The following is a 21,289-nucleotide window of genomic DNA, read 5'->3' on the forward strand; positions in this document are numbered from 1 at the left end:
GAGAGCACCTCTAATTTATGCCCCTCTGCGCTGGACGTGAGTGGCCAAAAAGAAAAAGGAGCACACTGAGAGCAGTATGGCATTTCCTTTGCCAGCTGTCTGGTATGAAAACAATGTTTACGCAGAACGGATCCTTTTGAGAGCTGTGAGCGAGGGGTGACGACCCTCAGCACACCATCAGTGCAGCACATCTGCATTGTGCTGCCCTGAACACACCACTGTGGCTCTCAGGAATCCAACCCAGCCTCTACCTTCAGAGCTTCCCTCATAGCAGCAAGTGATCATACCATACAAAGGCACTACTGAACAGTAAAGGACTTCAAAACGCAACCACAGTGTTCTGGGCAAAACAAGTGAAGTGGTGACTTGCTGAGGAAAGGAAGAAAAATCGCACACTGATAATGGAGAAAACATTGGGATCTAAGCTAGGAATGAGTATTTGCACAAATCACAGGTTTCTGGCAGGATCCATAAACCGAACCATGGCACTGAACATGGAACAAGTCACTAGCACACAAGAATACATTGCAACACAGAACTGTACAAACAGTGAACTCCAATTTACTTCGGACCATTGGAGGACCCTTTACCAAGCATCAACAACTGCTGGCATGTATAGTGTATAAAAGTGATTCAGTTATGGGGGGAGAAAAGCCACCCAAATGCTCCATTACCGTGCACATGGCAAATGAAGTTTTTCCTTTCTACGTAAGAAAGGACAGTAAGGGTCAGCAAAACAGCTACTTACTGGTGTGCAGTATTCCACCATGGGATAGTGCATTTTGTGACCTTTTGCCACACGACCAGAGAAGAAGCAACTTTGGCAGATGTCATAGTTAAAGTGCTTTAAACTTCTGTACCTAAAATAGGAGAAAAAAATTTCACATCTTCAGAGTTTTGTATGTGAAGGCTTCATATTGGCCTGTCAGGTTTTTGTGTTAGTAAGTTCTCTTCCCTGACACGTCCCAGGGTGTGCAGCGCTGGACAATGCTCTTCCACCCCTGAGGGACACACACTGCTGCCTCAGATGTTTGTCAAAGATCTCTGTCTTCAAAAAAATTTCGAACATTGAGCAACAGTGAAGATTTCTACACAATCATTCTCCTTTAACATACGAAAGGGACCACCACACTTTTTGTTTCTATAATGCTGACTTCAGATCTTTTGCTCTTGCATCATGATTCCTAACATAGAATGTCCTCAGAGAGGAAAATTCAAGTAATGCCCTCTCAGAAAACCACTCCAGTAAACCCCTTGTGTCCTTCCTAGCACCTCTATAAAAACAATTTTCCTGTATTGTAATCCATCCATGCAAAACTCCAAATGCACTTTTGGGCCATTATTTAATCTCATCAGCTCTATGAGGCAGCTAACTGTTGTATCTGCCGTGCTGAAGTGCCTGAAAGAGCCGAAGGCATAAGGGTTGTCTTGTTCCAAATATGCGAAGCAGTTTAGCCACAATGACCTCAAAAGAACATTGTTTTACATGCACTGAGTGCACAGTATTAGCTTTCTAAAAGCCTTCCAATACAGTATCTTTTTGTCAAGTGTGTCCACAGGGCTTCAATGGCTTGCAAAGACAGAGAAAAAATCTGTGACAGATTCTACTATCATGATAACAGATTTGTTATATAAATTTAAGAGACAGATGAGATCGGTGAAGTAAAATTAGCTGCAAACACAGAGCTCCAGTGTCCGTTCCCGAGCCCTCGATGCCTACACAGACTGCCCATTCACTCCCCACCCTTTCATTTCTCCACGCGCCGCATTTTTCCCTTCCACCTACTTGTCTTTGGTTGGTTGATACAAAACTATGTAAGTAATACAGGAGATCATAAACCATATCTGGGAAGAGGAAAACAAGACTTTGTGGATGTGCTGAATTACATTTCATCCCTAGTCCTTCCTCAGTAATATTTATCATTTCACAGTTAAGATATTCAATATAAAAGCAAAAGGAAAAGAATTCAGATGATTAGAGGAACAGCCTTGGTGCAGGAAAACTCGGACCCAAACCAAAGCAATACCTTCATTATTTCCCCTGTTACCACTGCCTGTGAACCTGCACAGCAGAAAGCACTGCTCCACTAGATGCATAAAAGCAACATTCATACTCTCCCAGGTTAGAGCAAAATGATGGCTTGTCTGTGTAGCATTGCTTGCTGCTGTTATCTATCTGGGTTTTAGAAACAAAATTACAGAAAGCTCTTTGTAAACAACATGATAACATAGAAGGAGAAATGCCAATGATAAAAGAAGACTGCATAGAAAGGACAGAAACCTTACAAAGCAGCTATTGCGAAGCAAAGTGATAAAACAAGTCCAGGCATAATTGAAAGTGAGTATTTACTTAGCTGTTAAGTGGATTCTCAACAGGCATACCAACACACTGCCATTTCACAACACAGGGACTTATTCATTGCCATAGTAACCACGGTGTCAATCCAGATGTTTAAACAGACCAGCAACATTTCCCCCACTCCAGGTTAATGTTCCACCACTAACATTCTTTCTCTGAGAAACCAACACGTAGCTTTTCATGTCTGAGAATTTTTCAAGGCACTTCCCTGCTGTATACCACGACAGAAAGCAATCCATTAGGATCCAATTCAGAAAATGCAACTGCATGCATAGTACAGAATGGAATGCAAATTGTATTAGTTGTGCAATCCAAAAATGCCTTGGTTAAGGCATGGAAAGACTGGGACACAACAGAAAGGCCCTATCTTAACTGGGAGATTATTTTTGTCCTTTTCAACTCTCACATCACCTTACCCAGTCTAGGTGTAACACTTCCTTTTGTACCCATCACAATTATTTTTTACACGAACAACATGCATAGAATCAAGGGCATGATTTGCATGGAATCAAGCAGAGCTCTGTACCCACCAATCAACAGTACACACGGCCAAAAGGGAGTGAGTCTGTACCTGAATCCAATGATGGGGCACTCCTTACAGATGTTACACTTGGCCTGGTGTTTGGCAGTCTCAGCAGCAGCCACCCTGTGCAGGACAGGCAGCCACACCATGGACTGTGGCTCCAGCCTCATCCAGTCCAGGAACAGGGCAGCCTCGATCTCGGGTTTGTTGTTGGCCTGTAACATGAGAGGAAAAAAGGACAGGGGCTGAGCACAAGTCATTTGTCTTCTACGAGCTAACTAACAGTTCAAGGTATTCACTTCCCGTCCACTCCGTATCTTCTCCCCGAGTATTCTGCAGCTTTTCTCCCTGTCCAGCCATCCATTAAAATAAATTAATAATCATTAAAAAATTTCCATGATCCTGCCTTCAAGCCAGGAACCACAAACTACTATTAATATTTCAAATCTTTCTCTTGTTCCCTATTACAATAGACAGCACTACCATGTACTTTGCCACAGAGAAAATCATGCACTTACAGGATCACTTTTGATGCCTAATCTCACATTCCCCATCTCTCTTATCTGAGCCTGCATAGCACTGCTTCTCACTTATTTCAAAAACTCTGTTATCCAAGCCCTAAAAATTGCATGTCTTTAGATCAAAATTATTTTCTCCTTGACATCATTATCACACTGACCTTTCTTCAAAACACATGTACGGAAATAATTCAAATCCCTTCTCAAGTCTGTTGTTGAACACGTAAACCTCTTCCTCCTTAAATGCCTCAAAATCTCTTGTCACCATAGTGTTTCTACATCTCCCACCACTGACTGCAAACACAGCTCAGTTCTGTCCTAGAGAATATCAGCCTCATATTCTGTTACGTCCCACACTCATCTCTTTGCCAACAGCAGAAGGGAACAGCAGCCCCACTGCTTTGAGCCTTCCCATCACATCCCAACCTGTGTGATATTTCAGGTATCTGTTCTACAGTAACTCCACTGCAGCTCAGTCACAGAGCCAAACCCCACCGTGCCAGGCACCATGCACACACCAGAAAGGGAAACCTCATCCTTATCTGGCAGCAGGTAGTATGGAAAAATAACAGCAAAGAGATGAGAAACACAAGGCAACAGGGGACACCAATGCTCTATCTGCATGGGTAGAGGTCAGATCCGAGCAGCAGGCTAGACACTGCCAAGAACAGCACAAAGGCAAGGAGCACCCAAAGGGAATTTGAGGAAAACAGTGAAAGGACGGAGTCAGTGTTTACAGGAAACATCTCCCCGTCGTGCAGGGTGGCAAGAAGCCTGAGTGAAACTGGTTATCTGAGAGCTTGGGAATTGGTTTCAGTGCTGAAGGCGAGGGGATGCATCGGGTGGAAAGCATGAAGGGCTCGGGGAGGGAGGACAGGAGGGGGAGGACACGTCCACACAGCAACAGCCCAAGTGATGAAGAGGGATACCATCCTACTTGGTTTCTCTAAAGCATCACTATATGCTAATTCCAATTCCTCGAGACATTTCCTTCCAAGCTACTCCCAGAAACAGATTATTTATGATCTGAATATTTTAAAATCCTCTGTCTCCCTTTTTCTCTGGGCTTTCAAATACAGCTCTCAGTGGGCAAGTCTTTTATATTTCAAACTTCACAAGGTAGACTGTCTTCCTTTGTGGTTTCAAACCTATTTGAAGCATTAAATAAATAATAAGCATTAATGTATCATGTACACGGATCAAGATGAATAGGGGATTGAGTGCTAGGGTTTTTATGCTTGCTCTCAGTTACTTTTCCAGTTTCTCATGAAATCTGAGTTTAGTATGACCTAGCTGAAGTCTTATTCCACTAAAAATGCTAACAACAAATTTGGAGAAAAAATATTGCAACTGATTTAAAGGAGAAAACAATTAGTTGTGTGTGTGGTTTTTGTTGGTGCTTTTTTTTTTCATAATCTAACACTGTTTATAACCTTGACAAACAAATTAACTGATCAATACTCGAAGGCTGAGAAAATGCCCCTGGCCACAAAAAAGATGTGGAATACAAACCCCATAATATGCCCTGAATAATGCATTGCATTAAAATTGACTTTAAATGCTGCAGCAATACTTTAGTTCATTGGAAACGAAGATTCTTGGTCAGGGCTTTCTTCTTGGGAAACTGTCTAAGGACTCCCATGCCTACATCTAAGATCCACATACCTGGATTTCTAGTACAGTCAAAAAATCCTTTTTTTTTTTTGTTTGGGGTAAAACCATCAAACCAAAATACATCTACAGCTAAAGTAGATATAGTCCTTCACAACCTGATACTCACTATTCATCTATATTAAATGGAATACACACTGAAATACTTCTGAGGACTTCAGCATTATATCCTGCTCCTCTGTTTTTTTCGTGTAGCTACAGAATTTAGAAAACCCCTGAACAAAGTCAAATAAGAGAAAATCAAAAGCACAACCAAGTTCAGCCAACACTGGCAACAGAATTTGTTCAGAACAGTGGATACTGCCTTCTGGCATAGGGCATGAGTGAATTCAAAGGAATTAAATTAATTCTGGAAGTCTCCTAGGAGAAAGGCATGTGTATAAAACATGATCATCTCTATGTCCATTTTTCAGCTGGAAGCCAGGGCAGTAAAGGGGCTGGGCAGAGACTTTGAGGGGCTCACTCAAGGAGCCAGCATCAGCCAGGAGCTACACTGGCAAACCATTACCCTGTCCAGCAGACTACACTTTCTACACAGAGCCTCAAAAAAAAATTTAAGAGATCTCTTTATATACCATTTCTAATAGAAAAACATGAAGTGTGCAGAAATGCTGCAGTGCAAGCTGCAGTCAGAATAAGAATGAGCTGCTCAAAGCACTGCTCTCCACTTGTAGCTGCTTTAAATTTGCAGGGAAAATGCTGCGGCGATGAAAGACTTTCTGTAACACCCAAAGATCTATTTTAATTCTGCAGTCACTGTCAATTGCCAGCAGTCCCAGTAGCTGCCTACCCAGAGCTCTGCACTGTGGCTGTACCAAACCTGTGCTCAGAGAGATTAGGTGCATTAAAATGTATCAGAACTGGTTCCGAATTATATTACATGAAGATTTAAAGCCACGTGGAGAAAAGCTGGTCAGGGTCAGGCAGTACAGGACAGACAGTTCTCCTCTGTTCCCTGAGCTGCTATTACGATTTTTTAAATAATCTTTAAATCCAGTAAGGCAGCAGCAGATTTTACATACAGGGAAAAAGGCTGAATTCATACAGTTCATATCTGAACCAACAAGATCAAGCTGTAAAGAATATTAATGGTTCTTCTTTTGAACACATTTCTGTGCAACTCCCAATTTTTATGGTAATAACAGAGTGAATCATAAAGTAAAATTCATAAAGGCCTTTCCAGCTTACAAGTAACAATTTGTTATGGAGGACATTCAAATTCATTATGTTCCAGACATCTGTTTTGCAGTATTTATTTTTTGGAAACAATGGGGGAATAGGAAGTTGGGTGGTGCTACCATCTTTATGCAGTACTTGGGAGTTGAAATTTTTGTTTTTCCCTCCCTCTTCTTCCAGGCAGTAGTTTCAAAAATACTCTATGCCATATTCACTTTATCTACCCATAATACAAAATATGCTCCCGAATACTGTTGGGATTTACACGAACAATGTGACATGTTTTTGGACAGAGGTAGTTAACAGAGCAGAAAATTCTGGCAACATTTCTAATGAGCTATATTCTGTTTATGTGCAGTGCAGGAAATGAACATTGTTGATGTAGTGGTGTTTCTCATCCCGGATGGAAAGCTTTACATTAGTTCAGGTAAATATTGTTTTGGACAAACCAAATTGAGGAATGGGATTCCTGTGACTTCTTAAAGTTTAAAAAAGCAGAGCTAGCCAGTAACAGCAGCCATCTCCCTGGAGTCACACCTAACCCTGTTCAACCTTGTCTTCCACTCCTGAATAACACTTGATTGCACTGACTACTCTAGTCGATGTTTTTTATTTATTGTGAGCAAGAAAATAAAAAAACATGAACCCAGAAGTGAATTAGTGGAGTTTTATATCATCCACACTTGAACAACACCATCTTCCTGCTCCCCATACCCTAAACCATTTAAAAACAGCTCTTTAAAGCAGTTCACTTGTAGGACTCTTCAAGACTGCCCCCGAAGTCAGGCACAGGTTCCCAAAATTCTAATGAAATAAACCCAGAATCATGTCAGGGTCCTGGCCCAGGATTTGTAACACCCAAATGCCACCTAAAAGGGACTAACAGCCCTATTTTGTCTTTTATTTGTCTGAGTAAACACACTGGATTTGGACACTGTTAAGTGGTTTTATAAACCAGGCTGATCTTGTCATACCATTGATCAAGTACAAATCTAGTAATGAAGACTATGCAACACGGAATATTAAAATATTTTCCTTTATCAAAGTGAAATAAAACAAGGTTTAAAATACATGTATGAGTTAACTGCACATATTTTACTAGTCCTGAGCTTCACCTTTACTAGTTTCTAACATCAAGTACTCTAATTCAAGTACATCCCTGAAAGAAAGCATACTTAGAGCAGTTTATAACCAAGAACCAAATTATATAAAGTTTTTTTGAGATGGCAAGGGACGTTTTCATCAGAGCTGAACTTTGCTATCGCATCACATTTCTTAAACATCCCAATGTCACAGTAAAACTCATCCACAGCAGTGATGTGAATTCCTAGGTCCTGTTCATACTCTATGAGGAAAGCATATTAATAATTTTCCGCTGTGATTAAAACACAGTGTGTGTCCTTCAGTCCATATCATTTCCCTATCCTGTTTACTTAAAAAAACGTACCCATCACAGAACTAAAAGGAAAGTCCTTTCACACTGCAGCAATACTGAATACACTCAATTTTTCATGGATATATAGATTGCTTTGATGCATTCTGAGCCTAGGCAGAACAGTCTTCAAGTGGTCATTGGATTAATGTCTTTGCTCTCATTTAAAAATAGTTTTTTCTTTAAAATCTCAAAGCAGAAATTACATCCCCCTGCCCCACATCGGGAAGGTGAGTCCCATGATATCCTTTTCCTCCCAACAATTATTACCAGCACCTTCCTGTAAATGAAGATGACGTGAAGCACAAGTCAGTGCTGTGGGAATGAGAAGCAGCAGGACAGCAGCAACCCAGGGCAGGGCACCCCATACTGGGAGCAGGAGTGGGCAGCGGGCCAACAGCTGGGCTGGGAGCTCCCCTTCCCCAAGTCCCATTCCCAAGGACTCTACTCTGAAAAGGAGGAGAGATTTCCCCTGTTATCTCCAGGAAGAGTTAACATCCCTTTTTTTCTGCTGTTGTGCAGACAGACGAGGCCGTTGCCAGGGCACCTAACCTAAAGGGGCTGGCAGAGCCATTTCTGAAGCACACAGTTGTTGAGACTCTGACACGACTGCAATTTATTCCTGGCTTAGAGAAAAAAACCCTAAGGAAAAAGCGTTCCTCACCGTGGGCGTACAAAAAAAGACTTAATTTAGTTTCCACACAGTAAACTATGAATCCCCGCAATATTTTAAAAAAATTAATTCTCTCCCTTCAGTACAAGGAGGCTGTTGGGAGCCCCGTGCAATACTCCCTGGCTGTCCAGCTCCTCCAGGCTCCTCATCTCTTGGGCTGCTCTCTGCTCCCCTCTGCCAGCACCTCTGTGCTGCCACCCTGCCTGTGGGTCCTGGTTCCCACCATCCCACGCTGAAAGGATGTTCCTGTGTTCCCCTTCTCCCTTTCTCCTGGAAAGTTCTTTTTTCTTTCCCCATCTCCATTCCTCGATGCTCCTTTCTTTCATGTCTCATTCTACCCACCCTCTGTTTCCTTCATCACTATTATTCCTACTACTGTCCTTACCCTCATTGCCTGAGGGTGACCCTTATTTTTCCACTCCTTAATTCCTTCTCCCTCCCCTCCATTAGGGCTCTCTCTATGCTTGGATTTCTGCTCCTTTCCCTAGGACTCCATTCCACCTATTTTAGTATTTCTTCTCAGTTGAGCCTCCCTCCCCGTTTCTGGCTCTCCTAGAGGAGTGTTCTGGTGCAGCCCAGGTCAGAAACCACCCTCCCAATTCTGCCAGTTAAATGAGGCTTTATCCAGGGGAAAAAGAGAAGATAAAATTCCTCTCACTTGAGGTAAGAAGAAAACTTCTGTTTCAGTGAAGGTAAGAGAAGTAAACCTCAGGTTTTCTGATGTTCTGATTTATGAGCATTTCAAACGCTGTGCCCAGCTGTGCTTGGGCTGTTTGCAGAAATGCTGGCAGCTGGATGTGGCACAGCATTCAGCCCACTGACAAGGCTTCATTTGTAATGACAATGCTGCTAAATCACTTTATTCAAATAAACAGTCATTCCAAGGTCTTCTTCCTACTTTATAAAAACTGGCTTTATGTGTTCCATCACTATGAATTTTATTGCTTTATTCCAAGAACAAGCACACAGAACTGCAGCACCCTTTCAAACAAAGCATGGGTTTGCCAGATTCTGAGGTCACTTTCCTTACCAGTTGTTCAGCAGTGTTCTAAAGCACTACTGCCATTCACCTGGGAAAATGACAGAATCCAGCGAGTCCTAATTTCTGAGGAAGGTCATTTGCACAAACTTTTGGCCATGAATTTGCTGCAGCATCATTTAGTGCTGGTGTCACTTGAAAGCCCAGTGTGGGAACTCAAGGCTTGAAAGCCACAGCAGGGTCTGACACAGCTACCAACATTACGATGCACAGTTCATCAGCAAGGGTTATCCACCCAGGATATAACCCTATGAAACATTCATTTTGAAATGGCATCATAAAAGATTAGAATTATAAAAGGTCAGGACATGAATGATGGAAGTGGGAAAAACATGAATCCCGTAGAATTAATCAGTTAAAAGAAATGTAAAAAATACAGAAAGCACAAGTCCCATCAGAACTGAAGTCTGTGGTGATTTTAGAATCAGATTCTTTTCATAGTCACTGTGTGTAAGCAGTCTACTTCCAAGCATTAATATTCATTGAAAACACTTGCTGTGTTTTGCTTACTACAGAACTGAAACTACTACATAATGAAACTTCAGCAGCAGGCAAAAAAGCAAACAACTCCCCCCTTCCCCAGCCAAACAAAAAATCCCTCAGGGACAGTTCGGGGATGGGAAAAGAGCTTTCCTCCATTGTAATGTAGAAGATGCATTTATAGTTAATCACAGACCATACATTACCTCCCCTCCTCTACCTTTTCATTAAGCAGCTGTCTTCATCTTGTGCATTCTGCTGGTAGTTATGATAAGGATGAATAATTCCCTTAACTCTCTTCCTCCCCAGATTAAATAATTTACAAGTTTGAAAAAGAGCCTCCAGTTTGCTGTGTATTCCTCAGCAGACAGGACAGGAATTCTGTCGGTACTCTCTAAAGAGAACTGGCATTATCCATTCAAGGAGTGCAAGGAGCTCATCTAGCACTCCTTGCCCCTCGACAGCACTGCAGGCAGTCGCCTCTCCCTCCCCTGGGCACCTGCCTGTCACTGCTGTGTACATGCCCAAAATTCAGATTACCCATTGCTGTTCACCTGCACAGTCATCCACTGCCAGCAACAGCAAACTGTAAAAGCAGGAGCTGCCACTGAACTGCTCGCAGGGCTCAGTTACGATACGAGCCCTGCCGACAGCTCTTTGCTGCCTGAGCTAATCCCAACACACCTCACCAAGGGAATGGTTTAACACACCCATGAGCACCACGACTGAACGACCCCCAGTAACCTGACCCTCCTTCCAGACTCTCAGTCCTTTCAGAAGGGCCGAACGGGAACCGGAGGACGCACAGCACGCGAACGTGTACTCACGAACTGGAAGCAGCTCCTGACGCTGGGCTCGATGTTGCTGCCGCCGAAGGACGCCACCTCGCCCAGCTGCCGCGGGATCTGGATGGAGTCGTGCAGCAGCAGCCCCAGTCGGCGCTGGTCACACAGACCCGTGGCACTCGCCACCTGCTTGAACAGGTCTGCAGGGAGCAAAGGGACACCAGATGTAAAGCTGGTAAAGATGTAAAGCTGTAAAGATGTAAGATGCTACAGGACGGGGCGAGCGGCGCAGAACCGAATCCTCTGACAGTGCAGCCAACAGGCCTGGGGCACATGAACATCAATGTGTCTCCAGTTGGGATGCCTCTCCTCCCATGAACACTGGGCTTTGCCTGTGAAATATGCAGTCTAGTGATGATGTTCAATAGCATTGCTGGCTTGCACCTGGGAAGAAAGGCCAATCTGACACAGCACCCGTGACATCACTGCTAACAGAACTGTGACTAGAACACAGCTAACCAAAGAGCCACAACACAGACGTTCGAAAAATACTGCTCAATAGTGAAATCATTCATGGAAGCACCTTTTTAGGGCCTAGCAATGTACAACTCAGAGAATCCATTTCTCTTTCAGATGAGTTAAAATGATAAACAGGAGATCCCTAACTTTGATATATCAGAATCTTTTAATTCAAGACAATTTCTCAAATAAAAACCTGCCATCCACCAGGAATATTTATACCATATTAAGTTTTCACTTCCTAAGTGAAATGTCACTTGGAGCCATGCTCTGTTACTGCATCATTCTAGAAAAGAATCCTTACAGGAGAGAATTATTATCCCTTCATAAGTTCAACTTAATTTGGTGGCAATTAGTTACACTAAGTATACACTGAGAAGGTTATAGAATTCATAATAGTAAGAAAAAACAGGTTAGCATTAACTAAAATATTTATTTGGTAACATCTCTGTTCACAATACATTACCTGAACAAATTCTCCTTACTTTTCAAAGAGTTAAAAAAAAAAAAGAAAAAGGCAAAAGACAACTAGAATAAAATAATGCTCTTTTCTGGGAGCTGCCTTAATATTTCACCCAACACCAGGGATACAATTATAAAGGTGCTTCAGCTCGAGGTAACTTTCCTAGCAGTGCTTTCACACCTGTTTTCTTCAGAAGGAATAAAGGAATGGATAGAGAAAAGATTATTTTTTAATTACTTGAATTTCACTCTAGCAAAGTCTAGTTTTAAAATAAATAATTTGGGAATGAATCCTTTAATCACCTCTGCAAACCTGAAGATTTGTGCTCTAGCAAAACCAACTCTGCTCTGCTGCACAAATGAGAGAAAAAATTTGAAGGGGTGCAACTGATTGCATACTTGCAGCAATACTAATAGTAACACACTCTGACCTCAGCTAGGGTGGCAAAGCCAGGCCACAGTCTGACAGACACAATTCCTTCCTCCCCCACAACTGTTCAGCTCTCACCTTCCCCATCGTTAAAACATTAATGTCCTAAAACTTCACAAAGGTTATAGGACACTCGGCAGGTTACGCATTACCGTGCACATCCACTGGAGGAGAATCTAAAACATGAATAAATGCTTTCCTTTGGAACTCTGATAATCCTGAATGAAATATCATTTTGAAAAATAGCTGTACTGAGTAATTTCCTTAAAAGATTTTCTGAATACTTTTTCACAACACCCACATGAATCATCTAGAAATCTAAAGTGTGACATTCATTGTGATTGCCCTAAAATCTGATCCAATTATACACAGTCATGCACAGACTCCACTGCTGGAACTGTCTGTTTTCTCTTTAGAGTTCTTCAGCTTTCATTAGTACAGAATAAAATGATAACAATGGATGAAGAACTGCTATGGTATTGGGTCAAATCCTAAAGGTTGGATTTTTTGTGGTATTTTTAAGTGCATGAATGAACGACACCAGCTAATTTAACAAGGAAGTTACTCTTGAGAACTACACTAGTCAGTTCTTTTCTGGATCCTAGTCTCACTAATGAACTGATTCATTAGTGAGTTAAAACAAAGACTTCAAGTGGAATCTTTCACATATTTCAGGATTTCACCTATTAAAATATGCAAAATCTGCATACCTTTAATATTTATTTAAAGGTAGCAACTGTGTTTAAACACAATGCACATAATAAGACTCTGACCACAATGTGGAAAACATTTTAAAAGGTGAATATATTTGAAAACAGGGTAGTGCAAGATGTCCTGTAGACATGCATCTCTGTGTATGAAGGTGAGCCAAGCCAATGGTACCCAGAGAGAGGTTTTTGTGCCCCAGGGACTGCTCAAGACAATCCATTAGGGTGCAGGAAGGAAATCATTTTTGTAGTGTCCATAGAGTCAATTAAAATTTTCAAAATAGTGTTTGCTTAACCATTATCACATCCATTCTGGTCTTCTATTTTTTATGCTTTATAATTTAGACAATATATTAGTACAGTGGTACATGTATATAATTTATAAACAGATATACATCTATAATAATTTTTTCCTGCCAAAGGTGTGATCAATAATATTTGGGGACAGCTGTGCTGAACAAATATATACTGAACTATAAAACTATACTGAACAAATAAATTATAAGTACAAGCTGGAACAAATTAACACACTTTGCATTTGGAATGCCTAAAATAATGTAGCTGTATGCTATTTAAATATTTATGCAACAAATAAATAGGAGGAATAAAACAAGAATATAAACATCAGGTAAAGCCAAAATAATAGGAGGAATAATACAAGAACATAAACATAAGGTAAAACCAAAATAATGACATTGACTTACATCTATACTTATCTTCCAGGTGTGCTTTACAAAGGGATACAACACCAGTTTTGAAAGATAAGACACGGATCCTTCCTGTCCGACCCCTAATGGAAAAGAAACATTGCTGATAATATGATCCTTTCGTGTCATCATTTGTTTGCTATAACCAGTTCACTGCAGTCCTGATGTCTTCATGAACTAAGTCTCACAGAGAAGTGTGTTGCACAGCACAGGGTGGACGGTTAGGTAAGCTAGAAACGAAAGAGAAAATATTGTTGTGGCTTCCCAGGCACAGCTGAACTGGCTTGTGCTGTTGTTATCAATTCTACCAGAAACAGTCTTGATCAGAAATAATTACCCATTTCCTTTTGGATGACGAAAGGGAGCAAAGAGCCTTCACCCTACACTTATTTGAACAGGCTTCTCTCTACGAATCGCTGCTGAGCAATTCTCAGAGAAGATGAGGTCCCTGACAGAACAGCAAACCATCCCTTTAGCCAAAGACAAAACAGCCTCACTTTCATTAGACATGAGATGCTGCAGCCATTTTTAGAAAGTCTTTGCTTACAGTCAGCCGTGCCCTGCCTTGTTTGAAAAGGCAACAGGGACCCAAGCATGACAAAGCAGCCTCTGCCAGCAACGTGAGCAAGAGGCACTTGTGAGACGTCCAGGTGAGTGATGGAGCTTGCCTAGAAATCGTGGCAAGGCAGGCAAGCTGTACAGCTGTGCCATTAACACCACGATGTGGTTTCTGAGCTCCTCCTTTCAGCGCTCAAACCTGTCCTGTGCAGTGCCAAGGCACATTCCAACCAGTGCCCTGTGGCCTCTGGTCAGCCCCTGCCTCACTCCTGCCTTGGAACGTGCCCACACTACTCCTCTGCTTTGGAATGTGACTGTGCAAACAGCATCCTCCGCTGAGCTGCAGGCGACGTGCTGACAAACCTGCACATCTCTCACTCATCTGCTTTAACTCCATCTGCTTCCAGTTGCTGCTTCCCCCCAACCTGTGTTTCTGATAGCACTTCAAATACGTAGCACCTATTGCAAATGAAGACACACGGGACACAGGAAGCTAATGTCCAAACCCCACATTCCTGAAGCAGAGCCTGATCAACAGCTTTGAGGGGTCACCAGTAAAACCACCACTGGGAACAGGATAGATGATGTAGAAGCAAGCCACAGTCATGCATCAGGCTGCACACAGTCTTTTTAATCCTGTGCAAGCATTGTGGGAGCCAGAGGTGCTCACTTACCCACACATCTGCCCTGCAAACCCTAGAAAAGGTGCAGACAGAAACTGGTGGACAAAGCTGAATTCAGAATTTGCAGCCTTTTACTAAAGAATCTTGCATTTTTCCATCAGGAATAAGCATTTGTTGTTTACCTATGCTTTCCACACTCCACTCCTCTTACTCCTCTCCCTCATCTCTTTTCCAAATTAATTATCATCTGTGCCCTGAGAAACTCCTCCTGATGAATACCAGGCTCATGCAAATTATGCAAGAGAAGAATGCAGAATGATGATTTCTCTGCAAGGCATATTAAATTGAAACTTGCACAAATCATGAGTTGTTCAGTTCACTCTCCTCTCCTCCCAAGTCAAACCAATAATTTAGCATGCTACTGCAAATGAGCATGAGTGACTGATCAATTAAAACAAATCCCAAACGTGCTGGATTTGCAGAGCTGTGCCCATAATTAGATCAGTCATTGACTGTGAATTTGATTAATATCTTTACAAATGACAGTTTTCAATTATAAGAAAAGTAAAGATTCAGTACATTTAATTAAATGTCTCCGGTACTGCTGTGCACTTCGGTTGATCTCTGCCTATTAAGTTTACAATGAAAACTAAACATGCATAACCCCAAGCTCACCTCTCTTACCAGTGTAATTCAAACTTGAATTTTGGTAAAATAGCTACAGGCTTTCCTCACACATAAAACACCTCTGTGTTTCATTGTGTCCTGCAATATGCAGCTCCCTAGCATACCTAGGGAACTGCCTGGAGGCAGAAGACAATTACAATTTCTAATGTACTTGCAGCACAGTGCAACATAAAGAAAGCTAGACTGGCTACAGCAAAGCTAAACTGGATGGTTCGGCTTAGGAGCAGCATGTGGAATGACCTTCAGTTCCCTCTCTGCCTCTCATGTGGCTGATCTGGATTAACACCCCCAGCACAGTTTTTGTTGTTGTTTTTCACTGACTGGGTGTCTTGGTTCACACGTTATCTATGGTTGATGATAACTCAGAAGTTGATCAGAGTTTTGTGAAAGCCAAAGCAGATGAAAGAAATAAAACCTGGCTCTTAAATGAACATAGCCCCGTCCTCTAGTACCAGTACACTGCAAGAAATATAATGTGATCTGGGTAATCCACTTCACAGATCCTGCAGCTGCTGCAGAGGGTGTCATGAGCAACTAGCTTATCAGAGGTGACCCTGCAGGAAGACAGGATCTGTACAAATCTGTACAGTTCTTCTGCAGGGGATCACCAAAGTTTCAGTGCTGTGACAAAGGATGGATAGAAGAACAATGGAAGAACAAAATGTCAATGGAAATACAGTAATTGTCACATGCCCTTCCATTTCTATAGGTAAATATTTATTCTGCCACAGTAATGAGCATGTCTGGCTGAAAGTGGTTGATAAAAACCTTAAAAACACAAATAAAAGACTTCCACTGACACTTCTTTCACTAATTCACCAAATGCAAATATAATGACTTACTCTGAAATTAGCTTGCAAACATATGTGGGAATTTGCCTATGCATTATAAGCAACATCATTATTAACCCACAGAATAGGAATACCCATACATTTTCTTAAGGTAAGTTTAGTCTGCTGTATTTATACTTATAGATAATTTTTTTAAATTAGATTTTGAATTAAGTATTTCTCAAATCTCCTGACTACTAAGAGTTGTAAACACATGAGATTAGAAATGAGCCTCTTCCGTTTTGAACAAGAATTAGAGAGTGAAAGCTATAGAAAACTGACATATTTGAAAAGGTTTAACATCCAGAAGTACAGACACGTGCAAGAGTTTATAGGATGGTGCTAATTCTGTTGCTTCTTGATAATTCTCTTAAACTTCTTTATTTAAATAAATTAAAAAGCCATGCAAAGCCACAAACTACTGCAAACATGCAGTCACACAATTGGTCTGAACACAGAAATCTGCTTAAAAAGCTCTGTTTTCCAGCTCTCCCATCGCTTAGCTTAACAAATCTAGGATTGTAAGTCTAAGGGCTGTACTGATTCAGCTAAACGCAGCCATTAAACCATTAAGTTTATTAAACTTTCACTTCAGCCACCCATTTTTCCCAACTTCAAGCTGTGTATGTTCTGGTGAGGCAGAGAGGTTGCTCCCCCTCCCCTGCTGCCGCTGCGGGAGCTCCTGAGCTGCCCATGGCCAGAGCACCCCACGTACGTGTCGTAGACGTTCAGCAGCCAGTTGAGGCACATGTCCACGCAGAGAGGAACGTTGACCAGGCTGTTGTGCTCCTGCTCCAGTCGATCGTAAATGGTGGTCAGGCAGTTAATGATCTGCAGAATATCCATTGGCTGGTCGTTCTGTTTGAGGTTGTGCTGGTCCAAGGCATCACAGGCAGCAGACAGACTCAGGAGATCCACTGGTGGAACAAAAAGTGAAACCACAATAAATATTACAGGGAAACAGTGGTTGTGTTCCCCAATAAATGGACCAATTTACATGGCTTATGTGTGTGGCCAGAGGACATTGTACGGCCCCTGAAAGGCTGGTTTGAAGACTTCTACAGATGCAGTTTATTCAGCTGTGGCTTTAGAGACCAGAGTGTACCTGGTTCATTTTCAGTTGCAAAGTACCTGTTACGCTACTGGATCCTATGGAAATATTACACATAAATTACTATGCAAGTAAAAATGACAGAATTCATGCTTTATGTTCCTGCAGATAGATAGGTTAATATCTGATTATTGCATTCACCAAATGTGCTCTCAATATAGTACAGGTCACCAGCTTTCCTGAGATGTGCTGTCCACTTCTTACAGAGGTCAAGCAATCTTAACCCAACCAAACTCCACAGGGGATATGCAAACAAATCACAAACAAACTGTGATTAACCTCTCTGGTACTTTTACTCTAATGAGAACAGGGAAAAGTAGCTTCCAGAAACACTAAATGGCCTATTTCAATGTTTATTAATGAAATTTATCCATTTTTAACTCTGAAGAGCATTTCTATTTATAAATACCACTATGACATTACAGATTAAGACACATCTAAACTTGTTGGTCAACATAAAACTGAGTTTTTTGCCATCAGACATTTAAAAACTTGATTTTTGTTCCAATTTAAGTCAGTTGCATTTTGAAATTCAGATCTCCATGGGAAAACAACTTCCTGTTCTCAGCTCTTAACCTCTGCCTACTACTACCATCAGCAGCATCCCACTTAAGGGAACATTAAATTATTGGATGTTGGTTTACAAAGTAAAACAGGAATAAGAACAAAGGAAATCAGAAAAATGAGATGCTTGACACAGGTCTTCCTGCTGCCACATGAAAACTCTTCGTAACTCCTTGCAGTGAATTTCTGGGTGTGAGCACTGGAGATGTTAAAGCCCAGATGCTGTTAATCCTGCTCATACCAGGAGCAGGTACAAAGTGCAGGACAAGCCAACATGACTCAAGGGAGTTAGCATCTGGTCCAAAATGAACAGCCCAAAATCATCCAGGAAATTCTTCACAAAACTGAAAATGAACTGGCCCAACAGAAAGACTAGTTTTTCTTCTATTTGGAACAAAACTGTGCCTTCTTGAGTTCTGGTAAACAACATCTCTTCACAGCATCAGAAAGACCCCATCCTGTGCAGAGGCTAAATGCAGAATGCCATACAGGAATTTTTTTTAGACCTTGATCCTGCTTAAGGGCACATTTGCCAAATTCACAGTTGAGTATCCTATTTTACCAAGGATGAAGCTGCCCCTTTGATGTCCTAGTGGGAGATGAGAAATCCTTTAGCTGCCCACAGGGCTGCTTGGTAATGCTGCATGGACAGTATGCTGGGATTTCGTAATTGCCAAAAGAATTTCAGGAGTATACATTTCATTGGAAATCAATAGGGACTTACTTCTGCTACTAAATCCCTTAAGCACTTCTGAAAATTTCATCTCCTGGGCCTGACATACCTAGTGCTACTGTGAATAAAGAAAGCTTGGAATGCTATTCCTATTATTATCAAAAAATGCAATAGTGAATCTATGATTTTGTGCAGGGTTTTATTGGAGTTTTAGCTTTTTCACATTAGCATAGAGACATTTATTAAAATATTTTGGAATCTTATGTTTAACCCACTAGCATATAAAATGCAACCACTCTAAGGTCAGTGTTGGATCCCACAAAAGCATCAGACCTATTCCTAAGAGTCTCAGAAAGACACTTTTCTTCTAAGAATTTATTAGTCAAATTGAAAATAGAGCACAGCCTTCCCAACACCTCTAACTCTGAGCTTTAGGCTGAACTCTCAGTTCCTTCGAGACCAGGAATCAACGGTAATTAAATGAACCCCTCAGGCATCTGAGTGGCAGCTTAATTATATATGCAGCTACTGCTAAACATGGGGCATTCCACTTTGTGAAAGCTTTTCCCACTAATAAGCAGCATATTCTGAACAGCCTTTCAGCCTGCTCCTCAGCAAACTCCTGTCCTATCCCCAAGTTAATAACACACCATCATCTTCTAACAAGCAAGAAGTGTTTGTCACCATGCTCTGCTTTAGGGAACCTCTTTATGGGAAAAAGGAAGGCTCTGGCCTTTGCCACATTAAGCTCCTCCTTTCCCACCAAGATTTAAGAAATGTGGAGAGGTTCTCTCCCAGAACATAGAACTATGTGCTTCTTTCCTAAAAGCTGATATGGAGGTCCCACAATTGACCAACTTTCAAAAGACAAGGTTCACAGACAGCTATGTATTGAAGAACTGACTATTTGCTGCCATTTAGTGATTTGCAAAGCTTTAATCAAAATAAACAATACTTTTCACTTTTTGTGGGTTCTCTACCACTCTTTTACTCTTTTCTATTTAAAATTCCAAAAGTGACTCCAAAATTTGTCTGAGCAGTGGCTTCTAGCATATTTTGAAGTCTAAGTAAGTCAGAGAAATATTTCTTTAGCCTCTAAGGCAATAGAGAAAACATTAGGATGATTGTAACTAGACACCAACCTGTGGCCAGATTGCAGGAAAAGTATAAAAGACAACTCGGAATAAGTAACCAGCTGAAGAACAGAAGTGACAATTACCAGGCAGGAGAAAGTGCACTGCGGAGGTCCCAAACTCAAAAACTTAGGGAAAGTCACAAACTAAAGGAAAACTCAACATATGGCTGGTGATAATGCAAGGCCATCTCCTCTGTAACCTGTTGCTGTTGGCTGCTACATTAAAAAAATAAAAATAAAATGAAAGGAAAAAAGACCCGTAACAGAAGTTCTTGTATATTTTCTATTGCTGCATCTCCAAGTTTGTGAATACATCTCATTTTACTGACATCACGATGTTCTGATGTGGTTTGCAATTGAAGATCAGATCTTTAAAAGTATCAAAACAAGAAAAGTCATCATGCTTTGATGTGATTATCAAAGGAACCCATACATTTAAAAAACCCTGGTGCAATAGCATGCTCACAAGAATTTCCAAGGCTAGGATGATACAGCCACACTAGATTTTTCTAAGGTAACATCATACACAGGCATTTATTTGTTAAGGATTGCTATTTTCCATATTCTTCTTTAGGTTTAATATTCTAATGTCTTAATGTTCACTGGGCTGACTTATGAACTGAAAAGAACTAAAGTCTAAGTATAGTTCAATTTTGAAAGGTTTCTATTCTTACCACTGTGAAATAGGCTGCACCTTGACTGCTGCAGGTTTTCTATTTTACACACATTTTTAGAGTTCTCCTCAGTAGATGACACTGTTCTGCTTTCTATGAAGTTTGCAGAAAAGAATATGTATGTATATTTAAACTCCTGCAATGTTAAAACTGAAATGAAAAGTAAGACCTGAAAGCAGCACCTACTGCAAGTGGAATTTTCAGATTTTGGCTTTGCATAGGAGCCCTCAAACCCAGCACTGTGCTCTAGTTCTACTAGTGCCAAAATGCAGAAGAAGAATTTAGTAATGAGTTGAGGTTTTTTTTTAAAAAAACATCTAATTAAACTGAGTTCATGAGCGACACTGCAATGATAGAATACACAAATACAACGATGGTGTCTCCAGGCAAAAATATTTGTAAGAACAAAGACTGCTAACCAAATTCCTTAAATACTTCTCCTTAGATACAAGTATGAAGAATGTGCTGGAGTAATCAGTGTACCGCCACTGCATGTCTCTGAAAGCATCAATTCTCTGAAATTATACCTACGTGTAACCTCAAGAGACGAACTGACTTCAGTGCATAATTACAACTCCACACTGTAAAGCTGTGGTGGGTTGACTGACCCTGGCTGGACACCAGGTGACCACCAAAGCCACTTTGTTATTCCCTGGCTCAGCTGGACAGGGGAGGGAAAATAAAATGAAAGATTTTTGGGTTGAGATCAGGACAGGGAGAGATCACTCACCAGTTACTGACATGGACAAAACAGACCCAACTTGGGGGAATTAATTGAATTTAATGCTCATCACACCAGAGCAATGAGAAATAAATCTTAAAACACATCCCCCAACCCCTCCCTTCTTCCCAGGGCCAACTTCACTCCCAAATTCTCTACCTCCTCCCCTGCAGCAACAGAGAGGGATGGGGGGAATGGGGGCTGCGGTCAGTTCATCACATGTTGTTTCTGC

The 21,289-nt window shown here is 41.3% G+C and overlaps 1 protein-coding gene across 1 annotated transcript in view; it reads right to left on the minus strand.

Moving 5' to 3' along the window:
• Window positions 1-21,289, minus strand: part of LOC103797832 (dystrophin-like) — a gene marked incomplete at its 5' end in the record, with an annotated part of 72,392 nt that overhangs the window by 37,226 nt on the left and 13,877 nt on the right. The window contains 5 exons of the mRNA XM_009070070.1: window positions 749-860; window positions 2,931-3,097; window positions 10,699-10,856; window positions 13,479-13,564; window positions 16,895-17,096. Coding sequence (XP_009068318.1) covers window positions 749-860; window positions 2,931-3,097; window positions 10,699-10,856; window positions 13,479-13,564; window positions 16,895-17,096 — 725 coding nt within the window. The remainder of the gene's footprint in view (window positions 1-748; window positions 861-2,930; window positions 3,098-10,698; window positions 10,857-13,478; window positions 13,565-16,894; window positions 17,097-21,289) is intronic.

Source organism: Acanthisitta chloris, unplaced genomic scaffold (genome assembly GCF_000695815.1).
Source record: "Acanthisitta chloris isolate BGI_N310 unplaced genomic scaffold, ASM69581v1 scaffold440, whole genome shotgun sequence".
NCBI classification, from domain to species: Eukaryota; Metazoa; Chordata; class Aves; order Passeriformes; family Acanthisittidae; genus Acanthisitta; species Acanthisitta chloris.